We start from the raw sequence: 25,053 nt of genomic DNA, 5'->3' as shown, positions 1-25,053 counted from the left end.
ACCTGTCTCGTGGACCATGTTCCGACGAGGCTGCTTAAAGAAGTTTTACCTTTGATTAGTGTTTCTCTACTAGATATTATTAATGGGTCTTTTATAATGGGTCATGTACCACAGTCTATCAAAGTGGCTGTAATTAAGAAGGCTCTTCTTAAGAAGTCCACCCGATTTAGAGGTGTTGGCTAACTAGAGACCTGTATCTAATCTTCCCTGTATAAGATACTGGAGAAAGTAGTCACAAACCAGTTCTGTGGCTTCCTACATAATAGTTTTTTTGAACACTTCCAGTTAGGATTTAGAAAGCATCATAGGACAGAGACAGCACTAGTGAGAATTACTAATGTCCTCTTAGTTGCATCCGATAGGGGACTTGTCTCTGTACTTGTCCTGTTCGACCAAAGTGCTGCATTTGACATCAAAGACCGTGGCATCTTATTACAGAGGCTAGACCAGTCGATTGGTATTAAAGGTACCGCAATAAACTGGTTTAAGTTCTATTTATCAGATCAATCTCAGTTTGTATGTAAACAATGAAGCCTCAATGACCAACTGCCGTTTGTTATGGGGTTCCACAAGGTTCTGTTTTTGGACCAATTTTATTTATTTTTATTTTATTTTTGGATATTTGTGCCGAATTGGAAGAACTTCCCTCCATATTCTTCAGATATTGCTTTCACAATAATTTACAGACAGACAACCTGAAAACATCCATCTCTTGAACTAACCCAAGGGCCAGCCCTAGGGTCCTCTAATTTAGGGCCCATCAAACTTCAAACTTTCAATATGTATCAAAACCTTTTGCCCCTTTAACATAGAACAATGTACAATTAATCATTTGTTTACTTACTGTACTTACACTTTGTATCTCACTGTAAAAGTGTAGGAGAATATTCACAGGTCTCAGGTAAAGAACATACCTCAGTTTTTAATCTAATGTATCATCAGCAGATACTGTTGTTAGCAATAAGCCAAAATCATTTGTCTTAGCACAAGCTTTGATCAGATGGCAGTTCAAACATTACAACTATTAAAACATGGTGACAGAAATATGAACCAAACGAGGGAGTAAACCCCATAAGGAGTGGTCCTGTTCCAACGTTTGTCAGCCAGGTGATATTTGTTCAAAATGAACAGCTCAATGAAGGTGTAGGTTTTGCCCGTGCACGCGCACGGCTGCCATCGCTGTTCCGGCCTGTCGGCGGCGCGCGTTGGCTGCGTTCCCCGATCTGCCCAATGAGCAGAGGCGCAGCCGTGACGTCTCCAGCCGTCTGTGTTGCTGATTACGTGTAGCTCACCTGCTAGCAGCAACAGCTAGCTGCTTGGACGAGACGGGCACGTCATGAGCCGGTTTATACCGACTGACACAACGGTAGCTATCCGTTAAGGGGAGACAGACCGAAGGCCAACGCGCCGCCATTGAGGAGTCACGGACTGATACTTTATCGAAGTGAATATGGTAAGAGAGAGGCGACCTGAGGGAAGGAGCGAGCTAACGTCACCTAGCATAGCCCTGTGGCGCTAACGTCCACTATCATTGTGAAGGCGAGAGGAGCTAGCTGGCTACTGTCAACACAGGACAACACAGGAGCTAGCTGGCTACTGCCTGTCACACCTAGTCCGCCCTTCCCCGGACTAACCCCGGGGAGAGACGACACCGGACCGGTCCCAGCAGCTGGTAGCCTGACGTCTCCTCACGTCAGAGTTAGTGAGGATGCATGTAGCTCAGCCAAACTCAGAATCTCTCCGATGCACTCATTGCTGATGAGTTGCATTCTTCAGTTTCATGAGCCATGGAAAGAAGATCCTAAACTCAGTTAGCATGCCCGGAGAGCGACATCAGAAGGTTGCTTTGAGGCATAATGGTTATCAGCTAAATATTGGATAACTGTGAGAAACATCCAGTGAAGTATCCTTAAGTAAACAAGTTCTAGGATGTGTCTCATTAAGATTACATGATAATATCTTGATCTTGTTTATTGGTCTCAACAACAATGAGCCACTGTTATCATTGTTGGCATTTTGATAACTGTCTCTTTTCTGTCTCCAGCAGTAGCAGGATGGCGTTACCAGAACAAGTGAGTTTTGAGTGGTTCTGCATGAGGCTCTGTTTCAAGCCTCACAACATGGAGCCATAAACCCCATGCATCACGGAAAGCCACGCAGTCTCCACAAACTTCAAGTTGCTCTCAGAAAGACACACTCTAAGGACAGACATGTTTGCCAAGTTGAAGAAGAAGATCGCAGAGGAGGCGGCCACGGCCCCTCGGAGTGGCGTTCGCATCCCACGCACCATCAGCAAGGAATCCATCACCTCCCTGGGGGCAGACTCGGGAGATGACTTTGTAAGTACTTGTGAACTCATCACCTGTCTTTAGCTAATTGGTGCACAGATGGCATTATTGCATTGGTTTTATTTTACTAAACAGTCTAAACCCTTAACGCGTCACACATCTGTGGCCCAACCAACAGAGGGACAATGTTTAGGGAAAACCATAACTATCAATAAGTACAGTTCTTTTTGAAAGTAGTACTTCAATATTTCAATATACATCCATAATACGTAAGTACTTGTTCTAGACTAAGAACAAATGAAATGGTTGTTTTCAGTCTTTCAGCAGAATAGCTTTGTATCGCACCAGCTAGTTGACGGTAGGGTTAAACCAGTCACTGGAATGGCATGTTTATCCATATATGGAAAAGAAAGATGGTGCATTATCAATTGATTTTACAGGATAATTCATATTCTTGGATAAAAAGTAATAAAACGGAAACAAAAACAGGAAGTCATTTAACGTCACAGTATTTAGTAAACAGGTCAGAGAATAAGAAAGTAGCAAGTTTTCTTTTTCAACTTTGTTCACACCGTGACTGCATTGTTTTCAGTCCCACCATAATGAAACTTGGATTGAAAAATAATATTGATCAAGGATGAATGGTCTTGTCATAATTTCTCTCATGTAATTTTTCACTGCATGACTTTGAGGTCAGTGCTGTCAACACTGGCTGGCTTTTAAAGTAGTCACCAGTCTAGGAAACCGAGCGTGGGTATGATTGACATTGTGTTGTATTGATTGTATGTAGCAGGATACCGTGTCGGTCCACATGAAGCCAAGTCATTCATCCCTCTTGTCACACACTCATGCCTCACTTAATCTTCGGTTTTCTTCTTTTTGTTCCTGAGCTGCTCACTTCACCTGGTTCACTGGGTTGCAGTGCGTGCAGTGACATTTTTAGGCTTTTCTCGATCTTTTTCCATCTGGTTATCTAGAGAAAGGTTTTTCACACAGCTCTTAAAGGAAATTCATATATCGGTTGCAAAGCTCTGTTCTTTGGGGCAGGGTAGTGCAACCCCTCACTGTGCCGTCTTAGTTGCACTCTGCTAAATTATTTAGTAAAGTCACTGAGTAGCAGTACTGCCAGCTAACATGTGACATTGTGTCCGAGAAGAATAACTTGGATAACCTTTCAGGCACCGCTAGAGATTTTCTTTGTAACACATGCACCACATTCAGGAACGTATTCATTTTATTGTCACTTATGTTTTTTTGACAACTGAAGAAAATGTGGAAATGCCTTGAACCTGCATTGTCTCTACTGACCACCAGGGGTGACTCCTCTGGTTGTATAGAAGTCTATGCTTTATGTGTTGAAGCTGCATTCTCTATCCTGACCACCAGGGGGCGACTCCTTTAGTTGTATAGAAGACTGTATGAATGACTCGACTTCTCTCTTGATTCATTCCCTCAGTAAACATTGTAAACATGAGTTTATGTCTCAATCTCTAGTTTCAAGTCTTCTTCAATACAACATGATGTTCATTTAGTAAATTATGGTAATTTAGTCTCAAACAGACCATAAAGCAGGGGATGCTTTAGGGCGGGGCTACAAAGTTTTTGACAGGTCGACACCACACCAGTGACGTCTATGTCGTCTCTAAATCATGCCTCAGTCCTAATATGGTCACGTCTGTTCACTGGCTTCAAAAAAACAAGATGGCAACCGCCATATTGCCAAATTGGAGGCTTCAAAACAAACCATTGGGTGAAGTCACGATGACTACGTCCTCTTCTTTAACTCGTTGTCTTTGTTGGTTGGGTTGGCGAGGATTAGGCATAAGGGGGTCAGGAAAACAATATAAATGATTGACTCGTCACTGGATCAGAACCAGCCAGTAATAGATCAATGCTGCCTGCATTGAACGCAACACGTTATTACTGAAATGCTGTGAACACACTTGATGATTTCAGACTGAAGAGGAACTTTAGAAGAATGTCTCTCTACAAACTGTGTGTGTGTGTGTGTGTGTGTGTGTGTGTGTGTGTGTGTGTGTGTGTGTGTGTGTGTGTGTGTACACACACAGGCATCTGATGGCAGCAGCTCCAGGGACGACCTGCCCACACAGCTTCTCAGGAGGAATGATCAGATCCGGAAGCTGGAGGCCAAGCTCTCAGGTAGGACTGTCGGGCTGAGGCTCAGCAACTGTAGCTCTGAGGAGAGACCAACGTGTACCTGTTAGCAATTTATACAATCATAACTGTTGGATGAGGAAATCTCAGAATTAAATCAAATGGCCATTTCTGAATCACCAAGGTTGAACCTTTAATCAAAACTTGTCATTGCAGTGTTGATAAATACGTGACACTGACGGTTTTTACCTGCAAATGATGTCGTACATGATCAGTTACATTCAAGCTCACAATGTGCCCCATTTCCAAAACTATCCATTTTGCTTTGGACGCCTCTTTTCTGTGTCACCCCCACAAAAATGAAAGCACTTTTTATAACCAGAGTTTTTAAGTTTATAACCAGACAGAGCAACCTCACAGGACCGCAACCAGAGACCAACGCTGCATCCAACCTCATCTTTTCATTGATTCCTCTAAAGTCATCTTTTCATTGATTCATCTAAAGTCATCTTTTCATTGATTCATCCAACCTCATCTTTTCATTGATTCATCTAAAGTCATCTTTTCATTGATTCATCTAAAGTCATCTTTTCATTGATTCCTCTAAAGTCATCTTTTCATTGATTCCTCTAAAGTCATCTTTTCATTGATTCATCTAATCTCATCTTTTCATTGATTCATCTAATCTCATCTTTTTATTGATTCATCTAACCTCATCTTTTCTTTTCATTGATTCATCTAACCTCTTCTTTTCATTGATTCATCTAACCTCTTCTTTTCATTGATTCATCTTTTCATTGATTCATTTAACCTCATCTTTTTATCAATCTTGATATCTTAATATTACAATGAATTTACCCAAAATAAATACTAAAACTTGTCTGATTTAATATTTTAATGTGTCGTTCAATAGACACTGTGTGTCAGATGCCTGATAAATAAATACTGGGACTCTAATTTAAAAAGGATTGCTGGGACAAATAAAGTGAATGAATGTTTGTGTTATAGCAACACTCTCTGAACTGAAGAGTGACTGAAAACCTAAAACGGTTATCATGGATTTATGTCATCACTGGAGTAATAATCTCATGTATGTTGATTTAACTACATCCTGTAATGTTAGTCCAAGCCCTTTTCTCGCTCATGCGTGTACAGAGTAAACAGAAAATATAAACCTGTGCCGTCATGACGAGGCTCTTTGGGATGCTTTCACTCAGGGAAGAGTTGTTGCGTAGCAGCTGTACTGCTGCGACGCTTCCAGTGTGTAGAGTGCAGAGCTCCACATTGTTGATCTCAGCGATGCGTTTTAGCTGCAGCTTGTTCTCCGCCAGAATCCTCGTCTCTTGAAACGCAAAATGAGGTATTTTGGTAATCGACAAATTCCTCAACGTTTTGCACTCAAAACAGGCAACATATTGGACACAACACTGGTCTTGGTAGTAAAACTTGAGTGCTTCTCGTCCATAAGACAGACCTGTTGTGTATAGAATCAGTCATATAGAAGTTCATCTTCAGTGATGTGATTTTTGCCTGACTGTAAACACACAAACACACACACTCTTCAGTTTGTCAACATTGTGTTTTTCTCAGTGATCCAGATGCTAATCTTGAGTGAGTCCATTTCCAATAAGATGGTGGCAGTTTATCAGAAAGGACACACTTGTTAAACATCAATGCAAACTTAGTTATATGCTAAATACGCTGATTATATTTTCATTTCCCTTAACCATCTAAATTTTCCTCAACCTTTGAAAAGTAAAGCTCTGTTTGAATGAAATCAGGAGAGCAGATTTCTCTGTAAGCGTGAGCAGGCTCACCCGTCGCCTTCTGTATTAAATGTGTGCCTGGTGACCGATGCTCAACGGGACACAATCCTGACATCAACGTTTTCCTCCTCTCTTAGTGTACTAGCTCCTCCTTCTTTTGGGTGGCTTTTGTGACTTTTAAAAGGTTAAAGGTCGCACATTCTCATGCAGCCTTTTCAGCCAGTATGGTTTTCTCAGTTATGAAAATCATTAATAGTTTACCTTCCATTATTTCTCAATCATGTTTTCCCTTTTGCTTTCTCCCTTTCCTTTTGTTCACTTTCTCTCCTTCCTCCTCTCTTTACCATCATCTGCCGTTGTGTGTGTGTGTGTGTGTGTGTGTTTGTGTGTGTGTGTGTGTGTGTGTGTGTCTGTACACATCACCCTACTTCCCCACACTAGACTACGCTGAGCAGCTGCGAATTATGCAGAAGACCAAGGAGAAGCTTGAAATTGCATTAGAAAAGCATCAGGATTGTACGTACCTCTACTCTCCTCCCAATTAGCTTCCTTTCTCTCCTCTTTCTGTCCGCTGTAACAACCATCACCTGGCGTATCGTCACTTCTCCCATGGAGAGGATTTGTTTCATGTCAGAAGCTAACATCTCGGACTTTAGAGGTTTGCTTTGGGATTGCTACATGCTTCCTCTTTTGAATCTAGAAATCCACCCTCATCCACCCTCTTTTACGCTGGTAGTGTTTTTAGCACAGTGATTTCCAAGTTATGTATGCATTGTCTGTTCCTTTGTTGGTGTACTCACTTTCTCTCATCAACCCACAAACGACTTTAGTTCAGGTTTTGTTAGATTTGGTTAATGCTCCTGAGACTTATTTGGCCTGGGCGTCTCTCTGTGTTGCATTCTGGTCTTTTGGGCTTCCTGCCAGTGCGGGGACTCATACATCTGACATCATGTATTTTTGATCATTCATTCTGATATCTACAAACTAGGCAACCCACACCAAAACAATCTAGATTGATAGATAGCACTCATGTATGGGAAACAATATTCATTTTAGATTTGGGCTCAACCGTCTCTTAAAGAGTTTAGCTGATGGTAAATAAAGTGATTATTAAGGTTTATTCTCAAGTATCAAGACAAGTAGACTCAGCTTGTCGTTGGTTGTATTGAGGTATTGTGCAATCAGCTTCAGGAGATGTAGACTGAACGGTGGATTTCTTTCTCTCAGTTCACACAGATGTTGCAGCGTTAGCTTTGATAAACAGCGCTTTCACGTTTTGTTCGTTGCCATGCATTGCCTGGCTTTGCCTGTCTCTGCTTTTGGGATGAACACACTTCTTAATCTGACTCTTAACCTTTCACAGCTACTAACGGCGCCACTGTCTGTGCTGTTTTATATTTCTGTTCTCTCTAGTTGCATACAAACCTCTGTATGGTTTCCATCTTCCCCCTTTTCTCTTTCTCACTTTCACTGCTCAGCATCCATAAAGAAACTTCAAGACCAGAACGAGTCTCACCAGGCCAGCAGAGCCAGGATGGCAGAGGGGATGGCTTCAGCCCTGGAAAAGAAGGACCAGGTAATTGCCCCTCTGGAGCACAATTGTACTATTGTCTAATATGCAGCGTGTTTACTTCTTTCTCTCTGTGCTTTGCCTGCAGGAATGGATGGAGAAGATGACTGACGTGGAAAAGGTACGTCTTTTAAATATCTTTGTTTTTGACACACTCAAATAAACCCTTTTTCCACCATGATTGGAGTGTATATGCAGTTTTTTTTAAACATTTTTAAAACCTGCTAAAAGTACTGTGAACCAGGGGTCTCAAACTCAATTTACCTGGGTTGGAGGTAGAGTCTGGGTGAGGCCGGGCCGCATCAAGTATTCCACAAGAAAAGTAGTTCAGGTACCAAAAAAAAAAAGTACAACTGATCCAATCTTCATTAATAACGGTTCAGAACATGAACGTTTCTCCAGCGCATGAACGGTTCTTCAGCACATCGGCTTCTCCTGCCTACTCCTTGCTGCCAGAGAGACCTGGCAGCGCTTCGTCTCACACAGTTGAGCCACATTTGGCTTTGGAGGGAGGAAGCAGTTGAGACCCTCAGTATGGCTTTAAGATGCTCATCAGTAAGTTTGGACCTCTACTTTGACTTATTACAGTTTACGGTGGAGAAGAGCGTTTCACACAGATATGTGTGATGGGTCAGAAATGCACTCAGCCACTGTGTTGGCTGAAAGGCTGATCTTGCAAAAACAAGTTTTTTTTTCTGGACAGACTATACTTGCAGCCTGTAACATTCAGTTTTTTTATGAACTCTCCTTCTTTAAACGGCCTTCCCGCTTTAGCGATCATCTCACGCACCACGTAGCTTGCTTCAACTGCTTCTTCACTCGCTCTCTCTCATCTCCCTGGTATTTTGCATATTCCTCAGCATGTCTTGTTGAGTAATGATGACGTTTGCTGTTATACTACTTGGGCACCGCAACTTTTTCTGTGCATATAAGAGACGTCGTAGTGACCCAGGGCTCAATAAAAAAATATTCCATCTCTCTCTTTTCATGAAATTGTCTGTGCTCATCGCCAACCTTTCTCTTCACGGCAGGTTTTGAAAGACATGACTGTGTCCGGGTGACAGGACATATTTTCCCTCCACTTGTTGTCACTCCTGAATCACGTTTAAACCAAGGGGCTAGTGTTGCTTATTCGTGTTGTCTATATAGAACTTTGATGTTACGTGGGGGGCCACAAAATATCGGCCTTCGAGTCTGAGACCGACGCTGTAAACACTCCTGTCCCATTGCCAGTAGACTTTAAGGGTGAACAGATTCTGCATTCACAGTCCAAACTGATTCTGGTTTCCTGTGTAGTAGCAGCAGCAGCAGCAGCAGCAGCAGCAGCAGCAGCAGCAGCAGTAGCAGCAGCAGCAGCAGTAGCAGCAGTAGTAGCAGTAGTAGCAGTAGCAGTAGTAGCAGTAGTAGTAGTAGCAGCAGCAGCAGCAGCAGTAGTAGTAGCAGCAGTAGTAGTAGTAGCAGTAGCAGCAGCAGCAGTAGCAGTAGCAGCAGCACCAGTAGTCGCAGTAGTAGTAGCAGTAGTAGCAGTAGTCGTAGTAGCAGCAGCAGCAGCAGCAGTAGCAGCAGCAGCAGCAGTAGCAGCAGCAGCAGCAGTAGCAGCAGCAGCAGCAGCAGTAGTAGCAGCAGCAGTAGTAGCAGCAGCAGCAGTAGTAGCAGTAGTAGCAGTAGCAGCAGCACCAGTAGTAGCAGCACCAGTAGTAGAAGCAGTAGCAGCAGCAGCAGCAGTAGCAGCAGCAGTAGCAGCAGTAGTAGTAGTAGTAGTAGTAGCAGTAGTAGTAGCAGTAGTAGTAGTAGCAGTAGTAGTAGCAGCAGCAGTAGTAGTAGTAGTAGTAGCAGCAGCAGCAGCAGCACCAGTAGTAGCAGTAGTAGTAGCAGTAGTAGTAGCAGTAGTAGTAGCAGTAGTAGTAGCAGCAGCAGCAGCAGCAGTAGCAGCAGCAGTAGCAGTAGTAGTAGTAGCAGTAGTAGTAGTAGTAGCAGCAGCAGTAGTAGTAGCAGCAGTAGCAGTAGTAGTAGTAGTAGCAGCAGTAGTAGCAGCAGCAGCAGCAGCAGCAGCAGCAGCAGCAGCAGCAGCAGTAGCAGCAGTAGCAGCAGCAGCAGCAGCAGCAGCAGTAGCAGCAGTAGCAGCAGTAGCAGCAGCAGTAGCAGCAGTAGCAGCAGCAGCAGCAGCAGCAGTAGCAGCAGCAGCAGCAGCAGCAGCAGCAGCAGCAGTAGCAGCAGCAGCAGCAGCAGTAGTAGCAGCAGCAATAGTAGTAGCAGCAGCAGTAGTAGTAGCAGTAGCAGCAGCAGTAGCAGCAGTCACATTGGAACGCAGGTCTGTGTAGAGCAAATGAGATGGATCCCATTGGTAGAAATGTAACGCCCACCCGTGGTTCGTCGACGATTTCGTTTTTTATTGGTTTGAAATGAGCTTGTAAATGGTCTATGTGTGAAACAATCCAGTGGTACAAGTTGTCTCACATCCCAAGTTGCTAATCAGACTGTACATAACAGGCAGCACACAGTCTTGGCCCGGATATCTGCCCAGAAAGATAGTCCCATGTCCCCAGAGGCCTTTGGACAGACAGTTCGGTTCAGAGAGTAACAGGTGTGCTACCTACTGATTATGAATGAATCATATCCTGATGTATATGACATAAAACCTCTATTTCTGCAAGTGTCTTTGTATGTCACCATATGACTGCAGGATGTTCACCGACATGTCAGCAGGTGACCAGGAGTAACACTGTGCGTGTTCTGTCTATTGAAAGTCAGTGAAACGAGTGACTAAAGGGAAACGGTCCTATTCTTGTGTGAAAGCACATTTCACTTTGGTTTCTTGAGACATGCTCATGTCCTGAACGTGGATAATGCACGTGTACGTTCATGGTGTCACTGTTGTGTCTGTTTAGGAGAAGGCTTCCCTGTCAGCCCGGGTAGAGGACATGATGGAGCAAAGCTTAGCACTCTTCCAGAAAAGGGATGACCTGGATGAGCTGGAGGGCTTCCAGCAGCAGGAGCTGGCTAAAGTTAAACATATGGTGCGTACATATGGAGTTGGATTGTTGGTTAAAAACTGTGGCGCAGGTTTTAACCAACCATCCATTTGTTGTTTTGTGATTTAAATAGAATAGGAGTAGAAAGAGTAGGTGCTTTCTGCGAGCTTTCAGACAGGAGAGGCCGGCGTGTGAGAGGCCATTAGTTTGTTCAGGTGTGATTTGATGTCACCTGGGTTCATAGAGTTTAGTGCACGGTATGTTCTTTGAGTACCATTTATTTCCCATTCTTCAGTTGCTAAAGAAGGAGGAGCAGCTGAGCCAGCGGGACCTGGAGCTCCAGCAAAAGGAGGCAGAAATTCAGTCGGCAAAGCAAGGGCTGTTGGAGGCCCGAGGGAAGCTCCAGACTCTGGAACAGCAGCACGAGGAGAGCTGCAGTCTCAACTCCGAGCTGGAGATCGAGCGGTGAGAAGGAATGCTCTTTTGTAAAACTTCACTTTGGCCTGCGGGTCACGCTTCGGAGTCTTTACATCAACGTTGACTAAATGTGTACAGAGAGGAGCTGCTGCTGCTCAGAGAGGAGGCGGACCAGAAGGCCAGAGAGCTGCAGTCCGTCATCCAGCAGGTCTCTGAAGACTTCCAGAGGGTCAGTCCCAACACAAGCTCCCACTACGTCTTTACTAAAGTTAACTACAAAGTCACCTTTCACTTGTACTTTAACCTGAGAGTCAAGTGAGTGTTTGTGTTTCAGTCACAGAGTATGGTGTCCACGTTGGAAAAGTCCCTTGAGGAACTGCAGGCTGAGCACGACGCGCTGAAGTTGCAGCAACAAAAGGTCAGGACGTCCTCCAATCGACACTCTCGTCTATGTGTGTGCTGTAAAATGCAAATGATGCATACTTTTTTTTTTTAACCGCTTAGAATGAATCACTACATTGTGAATGAGCAGCACACAGTAGGGCTGTCACTTTGAGCGACTTGAAGCTGAAATAAAACGATGATCCCATTTATAAGATCAGTATTGGGGCCTGATCGTGGATAGAAGATGTATTTGCCCTAGTACAGAGTAGTTGTACTATTATGGTGTACAATGTGTGTCCAATAAGCAATTAGTTTGTGTGGATCTCCTCAAGCATCAAATAATTAAGAACGATAAGTATTCAAGGCAGAAGATTCAGAGCCTCGTCATTCTTTTGTGGAGCAAACAGGAAGTACAGAGTTAATCTCAAATATCTCATCAGGACAATAATAGCAGTTCAGTTTTTAAATTGACGTATGAAATGTTGGATGGAAGCCTGTTTCATGTCTTCCCTTGACATCATCAGGCTGCTGTAACAGAGGAGGACAAGCAGCGCTCGTTATTGGACCTTCAGAAGAAAGCCACGTCTCTGGAGAGACGGCTGCAGGGGAACCTGAGCCAGGACGAGCATCTACAGGAGCTCCTGCAGGAGGTGAAGGCATCAGGGCTACCTTCTGTCATGCTGGAAGATTCCTTCCACTGTAATTGATAGACTATGTATATACACGAGTATGTACATACCAAACATGCAGTCTTTCAGCTATTTGAGAGCAATTATCTATTTCTCAACCGCTATCTGTCAATCAAATGAAATCAAATGAAATGCAGGATGAAGTCAAAAGTCCTGTCTGTAATGATGACGTGGTAATATAATTGATGTTTACAAACAGCATTGGTGTAAACACATATTGCTCATTATCAGAAAATATTCATAAGCGGATTAAGTTCTTTTCTGTTTAGTTTTAATTAAATCACTCTCTTTAAAGAAGTTTCTAATGCATTGTGTTGAACATGTTATGTTGAAACTAATAGATGCAATGTTCAGCTTCCTTAAGTTTATTTCAAGATGATTATGTGCCTGTTCTAGGGAACTGTATAGGACCTGTTAATCAGTCCAGTTGTTGGCTTTTCAGAAGTCCAGCCTGGAGGAGAGTCTGGAGGAGACCAGAGCGGAGCTGCTGGAGGTTCGGACCAACCACGCTGATACGGTCAGCTCTCTGGAGACGCAGGTGAGCGGCAGCGTCTGTTCACTGAACCCAGGGAGGGTTAATAACCTCTAAAATAAATATCTTCAGTTCTCTCAATATGTTTGTCAGACACTTATAATGACAGCCTAAGACAAAAACAAAGTAATGGAAGTAATTTACACTGACACAGCTTGTTTTTGTTCTCCTGCAATAGAATATCAAAAACATTTAGTCACATAGACACAAAAACATGTACAAATAGTGTGTGTTTGTCTATCTAATATCTAGGCATCCAGAATGAGCTGCAGCATCACTGAGCTGCAGAACCTTCTCCGACACAAAGACGAGTCCTCCAGATCCTACAAAGAGAGAACAGACGCACAAGTAAGCGATCAGAAGCAGAATAACCCGTACTGACATTATGAAGTGCCCCCAATTAACTTGTCCTTCCTTTTGACTGATGACAGCTGACAAGAGTGGAGCATTAGGAAATGGCCAGGCATTCTCATATGCCTGGCCATGTCTTAATCCCAAATACAGTGATTTTTGATGAGTAGCTGATGATGCTTGTACTACTCTGTGTTTCAGATAGCTAATTTGGAGCAGAATGTCCTAGAGAGTGGCGAGAGACTGAAGAGTGCAGAGCATGAGCTCACAGAGAAACGGCAGCATGTGGACAAACTGGTGAGCACAGAGGTCAAGAGATGGAGATGGCCTGTATGTCCCACAGTGGCTGCTGGAGTAGACGTGTCACATGTTATTCTCAGCTAACTGGAACTCAAAATGACATATTAAGTTCATGTGGGTTTGTTCCACCTGTTGAACTGTACATTTGATGTGTGTTGTGTTCAGCAAGCAGAGTGGAGTGCAGAGAAGGCCTTTCTGGATCAGCAGGTGTGTTTGTTAGAGCAGCAGAGTCAGGAGAAAGCCAGCCGCCTGGAGGAAAGCATCACCGCTTTACAGACAGAAACACAGAGGCTGCTTGACAGAATGGTATGTTTCTGATGTACAACACCATGCAGTGGTCATGCTGTTGGACTCTGGGATATAAATGTATGTGTTGCAGTGAAGAGAGAGCACCGTCTGCTCCACGGTGACGATACCTTCTTTTGTTCTTGTGTTGTAGGGGGATCTGGAGAGGCAGAGGGACGAGGTCACCTCCGCTCTCAGCCAGAGGACGGAGGAGCTGGAACAGAGCAAAGTAAGATCAGCTACAACGCACTGTGGTTTATTTCATGCCTGTACAAATGTAAAACAGTTCCGTTTAAACTGATGTTTGAATATTGCCCCGTCCAGTCGGTTAGGCCCGTTAGTTATGGTTGTGTGAGAAAATGATGATGCAATTTGGATTATTGCTTTTCCATTTTTTAGTCAAATGGCACTTGCACATGTGGAAAATTGAAACGCTATTGTGGAATTACATTTTTCAATTCAAAGTTTACTTAATCGTTTTAATAAAGTTCCTTATGGGCTTCCATTTGTTCCATATGTTAACCAGGTGCAACTGTCACATATAGTGATACAGCTTTATACACAGAACATTCACCAAAATTGACAGAGCCACTAGAAAACCTAGAGGTCTCTCAGAAAACGCTATGTTTCACAACGGAGAGCAGAGTGTGTTTCGAGCCCTCTTGTCTTGGTTCCCTCAGGCGGAGCTGAACAGTCGGCAGACGGTGAACACTGAAATTGCCAAAGCTCTAGAAGGAAGCAGACTGCAGAAGGAGGAGCTTCAGGCACAGGTCTGTAGGCGGCATGCAGCATTTACAACAATAGAGAGAGAACAGGCAGCTCTTGATCACTACAGGTTATAAGACTGAGTAAAAGACCTTCTGAGCTACGTGTCATTCTGTGTGTGTGTGTCAGGAAGTGTTTCCTTTGCTTGTCGACAGGTGGGAGAGCTGACCACATCGCTACAGAACTCACAGCAAGAACTGTCCACGGCCTCACAGAAGCTCGCACTGAGCGGGGAAGACGTCCACGCACTTCAGAATGGTACACACACTGTCCTCCGCTTACTGGCACCCGGAGTGCTGTGCTTTTGTTTTGTAATCATGAGTTCTCAAAGTATTTCTTCTTTGTGTCTTAAACCGGTGGACTTAAATATGCATTCAATTCTATGTGTGTGTGTGTGTGTGTGTGTGTTGTGTGTTGCAGAGCTGCAGTGTGGGCAGGCCTCCCTGCTGCGGCTGCAGGAGCAGGTGGAGCAGCAGCGAGCCGAGCTGGAGCAGCAGCAGCTGGACAAAGACGCCCAGCTGCTCAGCCTGAGGGAGGAGCTGCTCAGCCAGACGCAGCAGCTCGATGGCTGCCAGGCGCGGGTTAGCACTCACACACACTTTATTCATAATATCTAGATTTGCAGGCTATGGTATGCAATCTATTTGTATTTCCATGTTTTGTCTTAAACATAACGGTTTGATGTAACACTACGATGTGTATGAACAGACCATCATGATCCTTCCCAGCAAACTAATGTGTACCATCATTTTGAAGTCACGTTGCTTTTTGGAAATGTATTCTTTAACATTTAGTTTGACCAATTATTCACACACTCAAATTACAATTTTATCTTATTGTATTTTGTAATTATCATGAATTAAATGTATTATCTGATGTGTATTAATTTAGTTCAATGTATTTATTAGTGACTGACACATTGAATTAATGTGAAACCAAACCAGAAGACTTCAGTTTTGAAGTCTGTATTGATGCAGCGAGCACACGTTGTGTTTCAGTCCAACACAAAGTTGTAACGGTGGTTTTGTTTAGGATTACCCAGAAGTCTGTGTTTCTCGTTCATTTTCCATCACACATAAAAAACACATCCAGGAGATACAGCGTTTAAAAATTATTTGTCATAACATAGTTCTTCATGTGTCTTTGTGTTGCTGTAATTACTTTTGTACATGTATTTATTCTCTGAGGGCCACCATCACTTTGCTCTCATCTTGTTGACATACTGATGACCTGTTTTGTGCAACAGCTTCTCCACAGAGAAAAGAGCCATTAATGGAAAGTGAATGAAGGGTCAGTGTGGTGTATGTGCTCAGATCTCGTACCTGGAGGTGGAGGTGGAGACCTTGACGGAGCAGCTCCAAAGCCCCGAAGTGTGTGAGGAGGATCAGAACGGCAGCGTGACGGTGGATGACCTGGATCACCTTCAGAAGGTCAACAGAGAGCTGGAGCAGCAGCTCTCCGACAAGAACCGGGTCAGTTTCTCTCCTCCCCCTCTTAAAGAGTAAACTGGAGATGACTGCGAGGATGAAACGCAGCAATGCTGGTGTTAAGATGAAACTCCGTCTGCTGTTTTTGAATCAACCCGTCAGTTTGGGACGAGTCTGTCGTGAAATAAGAGAACGTTAACGCCCTCACATCAGACCTCTTCTATTGTCCTGCCTGCTCCAGTGATCTCTGTGTTGCAGCAGTCGGTAAATTAACGCACGTTCCCTCGTAGTGTCACTTTAGATCCTTTTTATTGCATAACAGAAAGTAAATGAAACTCCACTTGAACAGAAAAACCTGCTTTGTCTCTAAATGCGTTTTAATGTGGTTGAAAATAGATTCCCCATCCGCTCTCTAACCAAAAACACACACCTGGCTGCACTCAGGTGACGTCCGTATTTAACGTTGACGCTCCCTGACGTCATCATAATCGAATCAAACGAGCAGGTAAAACACAAATCATACAATGGCTTCTACAATCTCACAGCACAAGCCCGCTCTCCTGCTGCCTGCTCTCCTTCCAGCAGTGGGGAGTGAGTTGATGGGAGTCATTCTGCTCTCATTTGTGATCTGATGAATGGCAAAATCATTATATCCATATTTTACAAGCTAACTGTAGCTAGTTGTCATCAACTCTGGCTGTCGTGTCTCCTGTGTCATGATTTTCCTTTTTCAGCTCCTTGCCCACTTCTTCCAGTGGCTGGACATAAACTCAGACCTGGGGGTGAATTAAATATAAACATCAACAGCAAGCAGCTCCATTCGACTTGACATAAACCTGTTGGCATTGTTTTGCAGATCATCAAGCAGCTGCAGCAGAGACTTGCAGAACTGAAGAGGACGCTGCAGAAGGAACTGGTGAGTTTTCCTTTGCTCTGACAAAATGTCTGCACACTGAGCATTTCATGATAACAGAGCGAGTCCCTCGTCAGCTTCCCGTCACTATGAGCAGCCACGCCCATTGGGCCAAGAGTCACCTGTTAAACCACAACACAGGACACCGCTGAAGACTGTGTTCTGTTTGCGATGCAGACGAAACAAAGTTGACTCCTTGGTCATTAGTTTGCCCTAATTAGAGCAACAAAAGATTCATCTCACTGTTCAGCCCAGTGTCTTTATGAGGTTTACACTGGACATGAAGCTCAGGATCTATAGATCAGTGTCTGGTCTATTGTCTCTGCGTGCCGCGAGCAAATCTGGCAAAAGATAACACACCGATGCTCTGCAATAAATTATATAAATGTTTATGATATATATGATTTTATTACCATGTAATATAACACGTAAAAGTAGGACAATGTTCAGTTCTTTCTACAGCTGCCATTCAAACGTATTCTTTTCGTTCTCGCTGCATAACAGTCTTGTGATTGTGAGTCTTGGTGAGGTTCACACCACAGGACTGACAGGAGGTCGCACTCTGAAGCCCTGATGAGGTTTCCAAATCTCGTTTAGTCACGAAAACACATGCGAGACGTGAAAGCTGTCGTCGTCGAGCTTGTTGATGTTGTTGGAGGAAAGCATCTGTGCCGGAGGTGCACCTTCCTGCAGACATCTCAGGAGTGGCTAGGGGACAGCTGAATGTCCTCGAGTGGCCCAGAGCACAGACTTGAACCCAACCCATGTCAAAACTTGTTTTCACTTTGTTGCTGCGGGACATTGAGGGCAGATTGATGGTGAAACATGAATGTAAAGGATCTCAGCACGAGGCTGACGGGTGATAGAAGTGAATACTCTGGACAAGTGTTTCCTTCTCTGTCCTCCATAGAAGCTAAAGCCTGAGCCGGAAGCTGAAGGGAAGGAGAGGTTTCCAGAAAGCCGAGCAGAAAAACAAGAGCGGGTTTGTCCGGACCCCCTGCCAGCATCGAGCCTGAGCCCCCCGACCTCCAACACCCTGGTGACCAACACCTCAGACCTCAATGACTCACGAGAAATCAATTTCGAGTATCTCAAACACGTCGTACTCAAATTTATGTCATCCAGAGAGGCCGAGGTAAGTCCTCAGTGCCTTCACTTTAACACCTGAGTCGGCTGAAATGAATAAATAATCATTGAGTGTGCAGCTCTGAAGGGCTGCCTGGTATTTGTTGGCTCAATGACAACCCAGTGTGAATGTGTGTGTGTTGCTCTGTCAGGCGTTCCAGCTAATACGAGCTGTATCTGTGCTGCTAAACTTCACTCGGGAAGAAGAGGACATGTTGAAAGAAACTCTGGAGTACAAGGTAGGTATTTCATTTCTAAAAGCCAAATACTGGCCTGCAAGTATTTTGCATCAAAAGTATTCATACCAGCAGGGACAGGTGCGACACGGCTTCCATACAAAGATCCAGCAGCTTGTTTCAGGCAGAGGACCGCGAGCAGCATCCTATTGGCCCAGAGTGTGTCTGAGCTAACCTGTTTGCACAAAGCTACAGGAAGATATTTCATTTTGTTTCCTGTTCGTGAAATGCTCTGTGAATGGAAGTCCCTTCTGGGAATGCAGTGTATATGTTGAGGGCTTTTATTATGAAAGGTAAGAAAGAAAGGAGGGGATCTGGTCAGGACTGAGACTAAGTCGTCTTGGTTTGAGCCTCCCTGTTTGATGCTTTTATTCTCATTCTGAAAAACAAATCATAACGCTGTATCGCCGCTTAATATTTCAATTCTGTGTGAATGTTAGGGTTAGATGATTAAAACATATTGAGGTGTGAATTACCTTCTCGATCTGGTGAGTGACTGCTGTGTTTGTGTTGTAGATGTCCTGGTTTGGATCCAAGCCTTCTCCAAAGGGGACCATCCGCCCTTCAGTCTCAGGCTCTTCGCCTCAGTGGAGCTGATGAGCAGCAGGAAGAGCTGACGGGATGAGATGAGGGACCCAAAGGCCTCTGTGAGGACTGTAGTGTTCTGCCCTGTGGGGACAGAAGGGCTGATGATTTTAAATGACATTATTTCTTTTGTCGGTGGTTAAGGCAGACAATTGGCCATGTGTTAAAGAGGGTAAATTGACACACTGGAATTTTAAGACTCCAATTTTTTTTTGTCAAAAACATGTTTTCAATTCTGTGAAAACAGCAAAAGGTGCAAAGAAATTGTTGGAACAATATGACATGAAATGTCTACACTGGACAAATGGTGCAGCATTGATTGCTGAAGACCTTTTAGCGCGTTACCTGCTTAATCTTTCTATTTAAATCACACGGGGCTTCTTAATGACACTGGTACAGGGTGCTACAGCTGGCTGGGTTTCAGTAGCAGTGAGACTTGAGTAGAACTTTCCAAATAGACACAAAGGGGTTCACATTTAGAGCCTGGAGGCTTTGTGGTGAATGTGTGTCCACTATGCCGTTAATATCATAGCACTTCACAAAGTTCTGAGCACAATCAAGGGAATCCATTCTTAGTTGGATTATACGGCCACTAGTACAAATTCAAAAAAAATATTTTGGTGATTATTGATGAATAATAAGTTGTAATTCATTGTGTTGACTTTCAAATCATAAAATGTTAGTTGGGGGTGTAGGTTTTAACAAAACTTGGTTTTATTTCTTTTCAAAATTACCTTTTTACCAAATTTCTTCACATCATGGTTCGACTTCTGCTGTCCATCATTCCAGGACGCTTTATTCGACATCGCATCTTGCATTCATTGGGATCCGATCAGCCGGACCACGGCCCGATGTGGCCCGGCTCACATTGAGTTCAGATCTCAGTGGGGTGTGGACAGCATGTGGACACAAGCCAGTTTCTCAGTAGGGAAGAGCTCTGCTGGCTGAGTCCTGGTACTGCTGATGAAACACAACATTCAGGATTCAGCGGCTTCAAAATAAATGATTTTATTAACAGAATATCTGGGACTTCAAGTGAAGAATTTATAGGAAGATGTGTTTTATCAGCAAGGTAGCAGAGCTTTGTTAGCAGCAATCCTGCAATAAAAACCAGTCGACTAACACTGTATATGTGGGAAGAGTAAGCAGCAGAATAATGTGGGACTTTCATTGTGAAGAATTTATAGGAAATGCAATGTATTTCTCAATGCTTGACAGCCGCTCCTGTGACCATGGAAGATATTGGGTCAGGCAGGTTGAAGTGTCACGTTTGGACACAACCGAGTTACGATGAAAAGACTAAAGTCGCCACGAACAGATATCCTGGTATAGATTGTTTAGGCTCATTTGAGTATTGCAGTATAATATATACAGAGTAAAAGTATCAGAAGACAGTGTAAACACATGTTGGACAAGAATCTCGTGGATTTAGTTAATAAAGAGCCATGGAACATATTCCACGTGTCCGTGCTCTCTGGAAGACAACGTACGGCGATCAGAGGGCTGCAGCTCAACGGCCTTTGCACTCTTACTGGTTCCTCACCAGTCCTCTGGATTGGCAGACCCTAATCTCACCATGGTCCCAACCTCAGCTATCTGCTGGAGGAACCAAAATGGCTGCCCTGGCTGATGCTATGCTATCACAGATGGTCCTTTAACACCAATATGAATGAGCTAACAAGCTGATGGTTGTCCATTTGTACAAAATAACTATGTGATAAAATAAGTGAATGCAATGTACATGACGACGGGAGGACCCGCTCTACCTTTACCTGCCTTTGCTAATGTAAATGAGTTTGAAGTACATTCCACATGTATATTTATATAGAGACATATGTACATACTGTATGCTTTGAGGACTTTATAAATCAGTGGATGTAAATGGTTTGATGTGACAGTTTGCAGTATTTATCATTATCATAATCATACGCTAGACCCAGTTTCTGCCCCATCACTATCATGTTCGTCAATATCTTGACATCAGCGGGAAGCCCAGCGCGTCTGCATGCTGACTGTTAAACTCTTCGTCTCTAAAAGACACACAATGCTGGAAGTGTGTTCTTTCCAGTTCTATGCATACAGTATGAGGCAGGAATGCTCAGCATCTTCTCAGTCACGGAAACAACAGAACTGTAATTTTGGTCCGATTTGAGTTTTTCTACCATTTCAATTTGTGTCTGCTGATTACATCATCTGTGAATTAGGATGCAGGAGAACATCTCTAATGCATCGTCCTCGTGTGTTTCCAGTGACAGGTAGCAGACGGATGTAATGTGCTATCTCTGTGAGAAGCAAAAGAAACTCTGAATGCCCTTTTGAACCTGATTCTGCTGTGTTTACATCCTGAAACACCTGTACAATCACTACAGCTTTGCTGTCTGGCTTTTTATCATTTAACATCTGCCACGACAAAGGTTTCTTTTTTCAACATTTATTAATAAACTTAAAATGATAAAATCACTCCTCCTACCTCTAATTTCTCCATATTTGGTGGGAATGGTAAATGGACTGTATTTCTCTTTTCTTTAGTCTCTTCATCATTCACACATTTACTCACTGACCGGAGGCCCTACCATGAAGGTACCACCTGTCCAGTGAAAAGGGAACAGTTTATTTCACAATGTCAGTATAAAGCTGTACCATAACTTAAACGTGGGAAGAGTGTGAATGTTTTCTGAATGCATTGTAGGAAGAGCAACTAATCCACATAAATTATTATAAAATCCTAAGAATTATAAAAGGTAGTTCGTTATCTTTTTGTTGTTTCCGTCTGCCTTTCCCCGCTCCACCAATGAGCGGCGCTGTTCGTAGGTCGTCAAAGTGAAACAAAGCAACGAAGAAGAAAGTCTCCGGAAGCTATAAATAGTGCGCACGCGCAGCAGCCGGTCTTTCCAACGGGCAGCGAGAGGAAAGACGGTGAGCAACGCGAGACTCCTTTAATAACTCTGCATACTAAAGCCCGTTAAATATGTTATGTTGACGTAAGTTACGTTTAGCGGACTAACCCGTTAAATCTGTTATGTTGACGTAAGTTACGTTTAGCGGACTAAAGCTCGTTGAATCTGTTATGTTGACGTAAGTTACACGACTCCATCGTGTTTGTTAGCATGCCGTCTTTTAAAGGAAGTGGAGTTCCACGTGCGGAGTCTAACTTTGTTATTTTGTTCTTTGCAGCCGAGTTGTCCGTAAATCCATCGCCAGAGTCCCGACTGTAATCAACCAGACCCAGAAGGAGAACCTGAGGAAGTTTACAAGGTGAGCAACCTGCAGCTGCGTGGCTCGTAGTAACGCCTCAGAGCACATGGACGATGTCAGGTTCTCTAGTCGAAGATGATACTCGTTGAGCTGATGATTTGCTGATGCATTCTCAACTGCTTACCAAAAGACTGAGACTAGAGATGACCTGAGTGTTCCTCACCATGATCCATCCTGATGAAGACGGCACTTTGCTGTGGCTGTTTACAGGATGCTGCTTTCAGAAAGAAGCCCATTAATGATTTCTGATGCCAGCACGGCCGTCATGGAGGCATCCTTTACTCATTTCATGCATTTTTTTTTTCAAAAGTTAAAATCCCCTTGATACATCAGTAGATAAAGATAACGAGATGTGAAAGCATGATAGTAGTGCATTCCCTAAATGTCTGTCCTGTCGTGCAGATTGGCCATTTATTTGCTAAATGACATGAAGGATGAGCACATGACTAAAGCCTTCAATGTGATGCAGCTCGTCCAAGATAACCTTTTCCTCTGTAAATGTAGTCAACTTCAAATGTGACCTGTGACGCTCTGTGTGGAAAAGCAAAGGTTGTATAACTGAATATATTTATATTTTCCAACTTAACTGAATGTAATTTCTTTTGTTTTAAGGTAAGAAGTTCAAGCCCCTGAATCTAGGACTCAAGAAGACTAGAGCTCTGTCTGCTTTTTCTATTGACCAAATAAAATCTGTGGAAGACAAATGGTGTGGGTAATTTTGTTTTCCTCACAATTGTAAATGTGTACTTTGATCCACTTGAACCAGTCCTTTTATATCTACTAATTGATAATGGTTGAAGGTTTCTCCAGGTCAGCTGGTTTAACTTGAGAGAAGCCTCTTTGGTCCAAACCATTACTGTTGTAAAAAAAAAAAATTCAATTTTTTTAGAATATTCACCGAGCATGTCGTGGTCTGGGCTCTGCCAGTCACATGTCCTGGTCTAGATGTCTCGTTCATGTAAAAGCCAATAAGTGTATACTGTCTCACTGCAAACATTTAACCAGTATCATTAACTATTGAGCTAAAACACAAGACAGTCGGTTCTCCTGGTAATGTTTTCTATATGCCGAAAAGCCCTGCTTGAAGGAAACATTACGGTGCTGTAGTCTATTACTAAACCTGAGGCCACTGAGCAATTGGGTGGTGGTGCAGCTGTTGGTGTACAGCGAGAAGCATGGGGGGAAAGAACGCAGCCTTGGGGCGCGGGGGAACTGGTGCTGATGGGCCGAAAGCCTGCGATGTGTTTCCCCAGCCTCACATGCTGCTTCCTGTCAGACAGGAAGTCTGTGATTCACTTGCAGACCTGGAGATGATTCTGATTATATAAATAACAATATATTATTTGAGGTAGTTTCTGTAAAACTGAGCAACAGGGCCATTGGGTTCCCCAGGTTACATGTTGGTTATTAAAACATTTACATGTCATATGACCTTGTTTAGCTCAGAGCAACAGATCATGACCTCAGAGCAGCACCTCACATGTACTTCTATCTAATCCAATGACATCTGCACACTTCTAGATTAGCAAAGAAAAGCAATCTTTTGTATTTTCTAATTCTGTATGTCAAGCACAAGTTAAATACAGTACTCCCCTAAAAGCTTAGAAACCTTCAGAATTAGTGGTGGCTTTACGATTACATTGCTGTATTTGACTTGTATTGCTGTATCTCAATTCTTCTGATTCTTCCGTTCAGTGTTATTGGATGGGAACTTCATTTGTATGAGACAGTGCCATGCTGGTTTGTCCAACATGCTGAAAACAGAGCTGATAATCTGTTGTATTGGTTCCCAACCCAAGTCCAGCCTGACGGACTGCATCCTTACAGCCCCAGAGGTCACTCTGCGGGGTCATGAGACTGTAACATGGTAGCAAAGAAGTACATGGAGCCAATTCATTTGGTTTGTGCTCTTGTGAGATTTTGTCAAACTTGTATCTGAATGGCATTTGGACCACAGCCTTTGACCAACATATCTTCTCAAATTGGCCCTTTGACCTCTTCTGTACCATTCAATGCAGGATTTTTATTTAATAAATGAATCAACGAGGTAGATATGCATGTTTGATAAGTATAAACATAGTTGGCTTTCCATCATATTTCCCTTCTAAACCAGGGGTGTCAAACAAATTTTAGTGAAGGGGCCACATGCTGCCCATTTTGATCTCAAGTGGGCCGGACCAGAAAAATCACAGCTTAACGTGTAGTCAATGACAATGTTTCTCTATGTTTAAATCATTGGTGAAGGTTTTTAGATGATAAACTCTATTTTAAGGTCTTTCAATAATTAACTAAAAACATAAAGACAAAAAATTCAGACATCGGCCTGCTTGTTATCTGCCCGGCTCTCCTCTGCAGATCCCCTCGCTCTGACACGTTTATGACATCACTTTCATGACGTGATCCATGTTTAACGACTTCCAACACAATAATATCAGTGCTCACATCAATTGTGACTGTGGATCAATGGTTCGCATGTCCGTCATATAAGCAGAGGATCAGAGGTTTGAATCTCAGCTCTGCTATTTTTAGTCTAAATACGGCCCACGGGCCGTATGTTTGACACCCCTGTTCTAAACAATTTAAAATGAACATGAGCAAAGATTTTGAGATTACAGGAATGACATCTAACCTATTTTACATCTTCTCATACACTGTCCATGTTATAGGCTTTTATATGTGTCCATGTCCAGACATTTTAGAGATTTTCTCAACCAGTTCCTGTCCAGCTGAAGACAGGACTCATCATTGTACTGCTCACACATCCAGAAAGGTGCACCGTTTCCTCCCAGAATACCGCTGGTTTATTTACCATTACCGTCATGGACCTTCTTAACGTCCAGAAGCTGTTTGACTCACGTCGATGACGTAAATATTCGAGGAGTTAAGGTCAATATAGCTTTGCCACCAGTTTGCGTTTTACATTCTGTCGCCGGCAACAAGCTCCGTACTAAAAAGGTTAAATCGGCTGATTCTTGACAAACCGACCACAGATTTGTTGCTTCATAACAATTGTTGCTGTTAGGATCCTATTTATTTTTCTATTGTATTGTGCTGTCTTTTCAGTGAACACAGAGCAGA

The 25,053-nt window shown here is 43.3% G+C and overlaps 1 protein-coding gene across 4 annotated transcripts; it reads left to right on the top strand.

The window, feature by feature from the left end:
* The first annotated feature begins 1,279 nt into the window (after positions 1-1,279).
* On the top strand, positions 1,280-21,128 carry golga1 (golgin A1). Of its 4 annotated transcripts, none has more exons than XM_068566675.1 (24): positions 1,280-1,453; positions 2,048-2,339; positions 4,358-4,448; positions 6,611-6,685; positions 7,648-7,745; positions 7,828-7,860; positions 10,628-10,756; positions 11,007-11,176; positions 11,267-11,357; positions 11,463-11,546; positions 12,037-12,162; positions 12,644-12,739; positions 12,986-13,081; positions 13,286-13,381; positions 13,550-13,690; positions 13,824-13,898; positions 14,350-14,439; positions 14,590-14,692; positions 14,855-15,015; positions 15,748-15,906; positions 16,718-16,777; positions 17,685-17,909; positions 18,052-18,138; positions 18,652-21,128. In XM_068566675.1, exons 2-24 carry the CDS (start codon positions 2,211-2,213, stop codon positions 18,730-18,732), a joined length of 2,496 nt encoding a protein of 831 aa, XP_068422776.1. In that variant the 5' UTR covers positions 1,280-1,453; positions 2,048-2,210; the 3' UTR covers positions 18,733-21,128. The 4 variants fall into 4 exon arrangements, with proteins under 4 accessions (XP_068422776.1, XP_068422775.1, XP_068422777.1 ...); XM_068566674.1 differs by having other exon boundaries at positions 2,045-2,339; XM_068566676.1 differs by lacking the exon at positions 6,611-6,685 and having other exon boundaries at positions 2,045-2,339.
* Positions 21,129-25,053: the final 3,925 nt, after the last annotated feature.

Source organism: Clinocottus analis, unplaced genomic scaffold (assembly GCF_023055335.1).
Source record: "Clinocottus analis isolate CAN_PGR_092001 unplaced genomic scaffold, fCliAna1.0.p SCAF_7, whole genome shotgun sequence".
Classification (NCBI taxonomy): domain Eukaryota; kingdom Metazoa; phylum Chordata; class Actinopteri; order Perciformes; family Cottidae; genus Clinocottus; species Clinocottus analis.
This window is presented reverse-complemented; position numbering and strand designations above follow the sequence as displayed.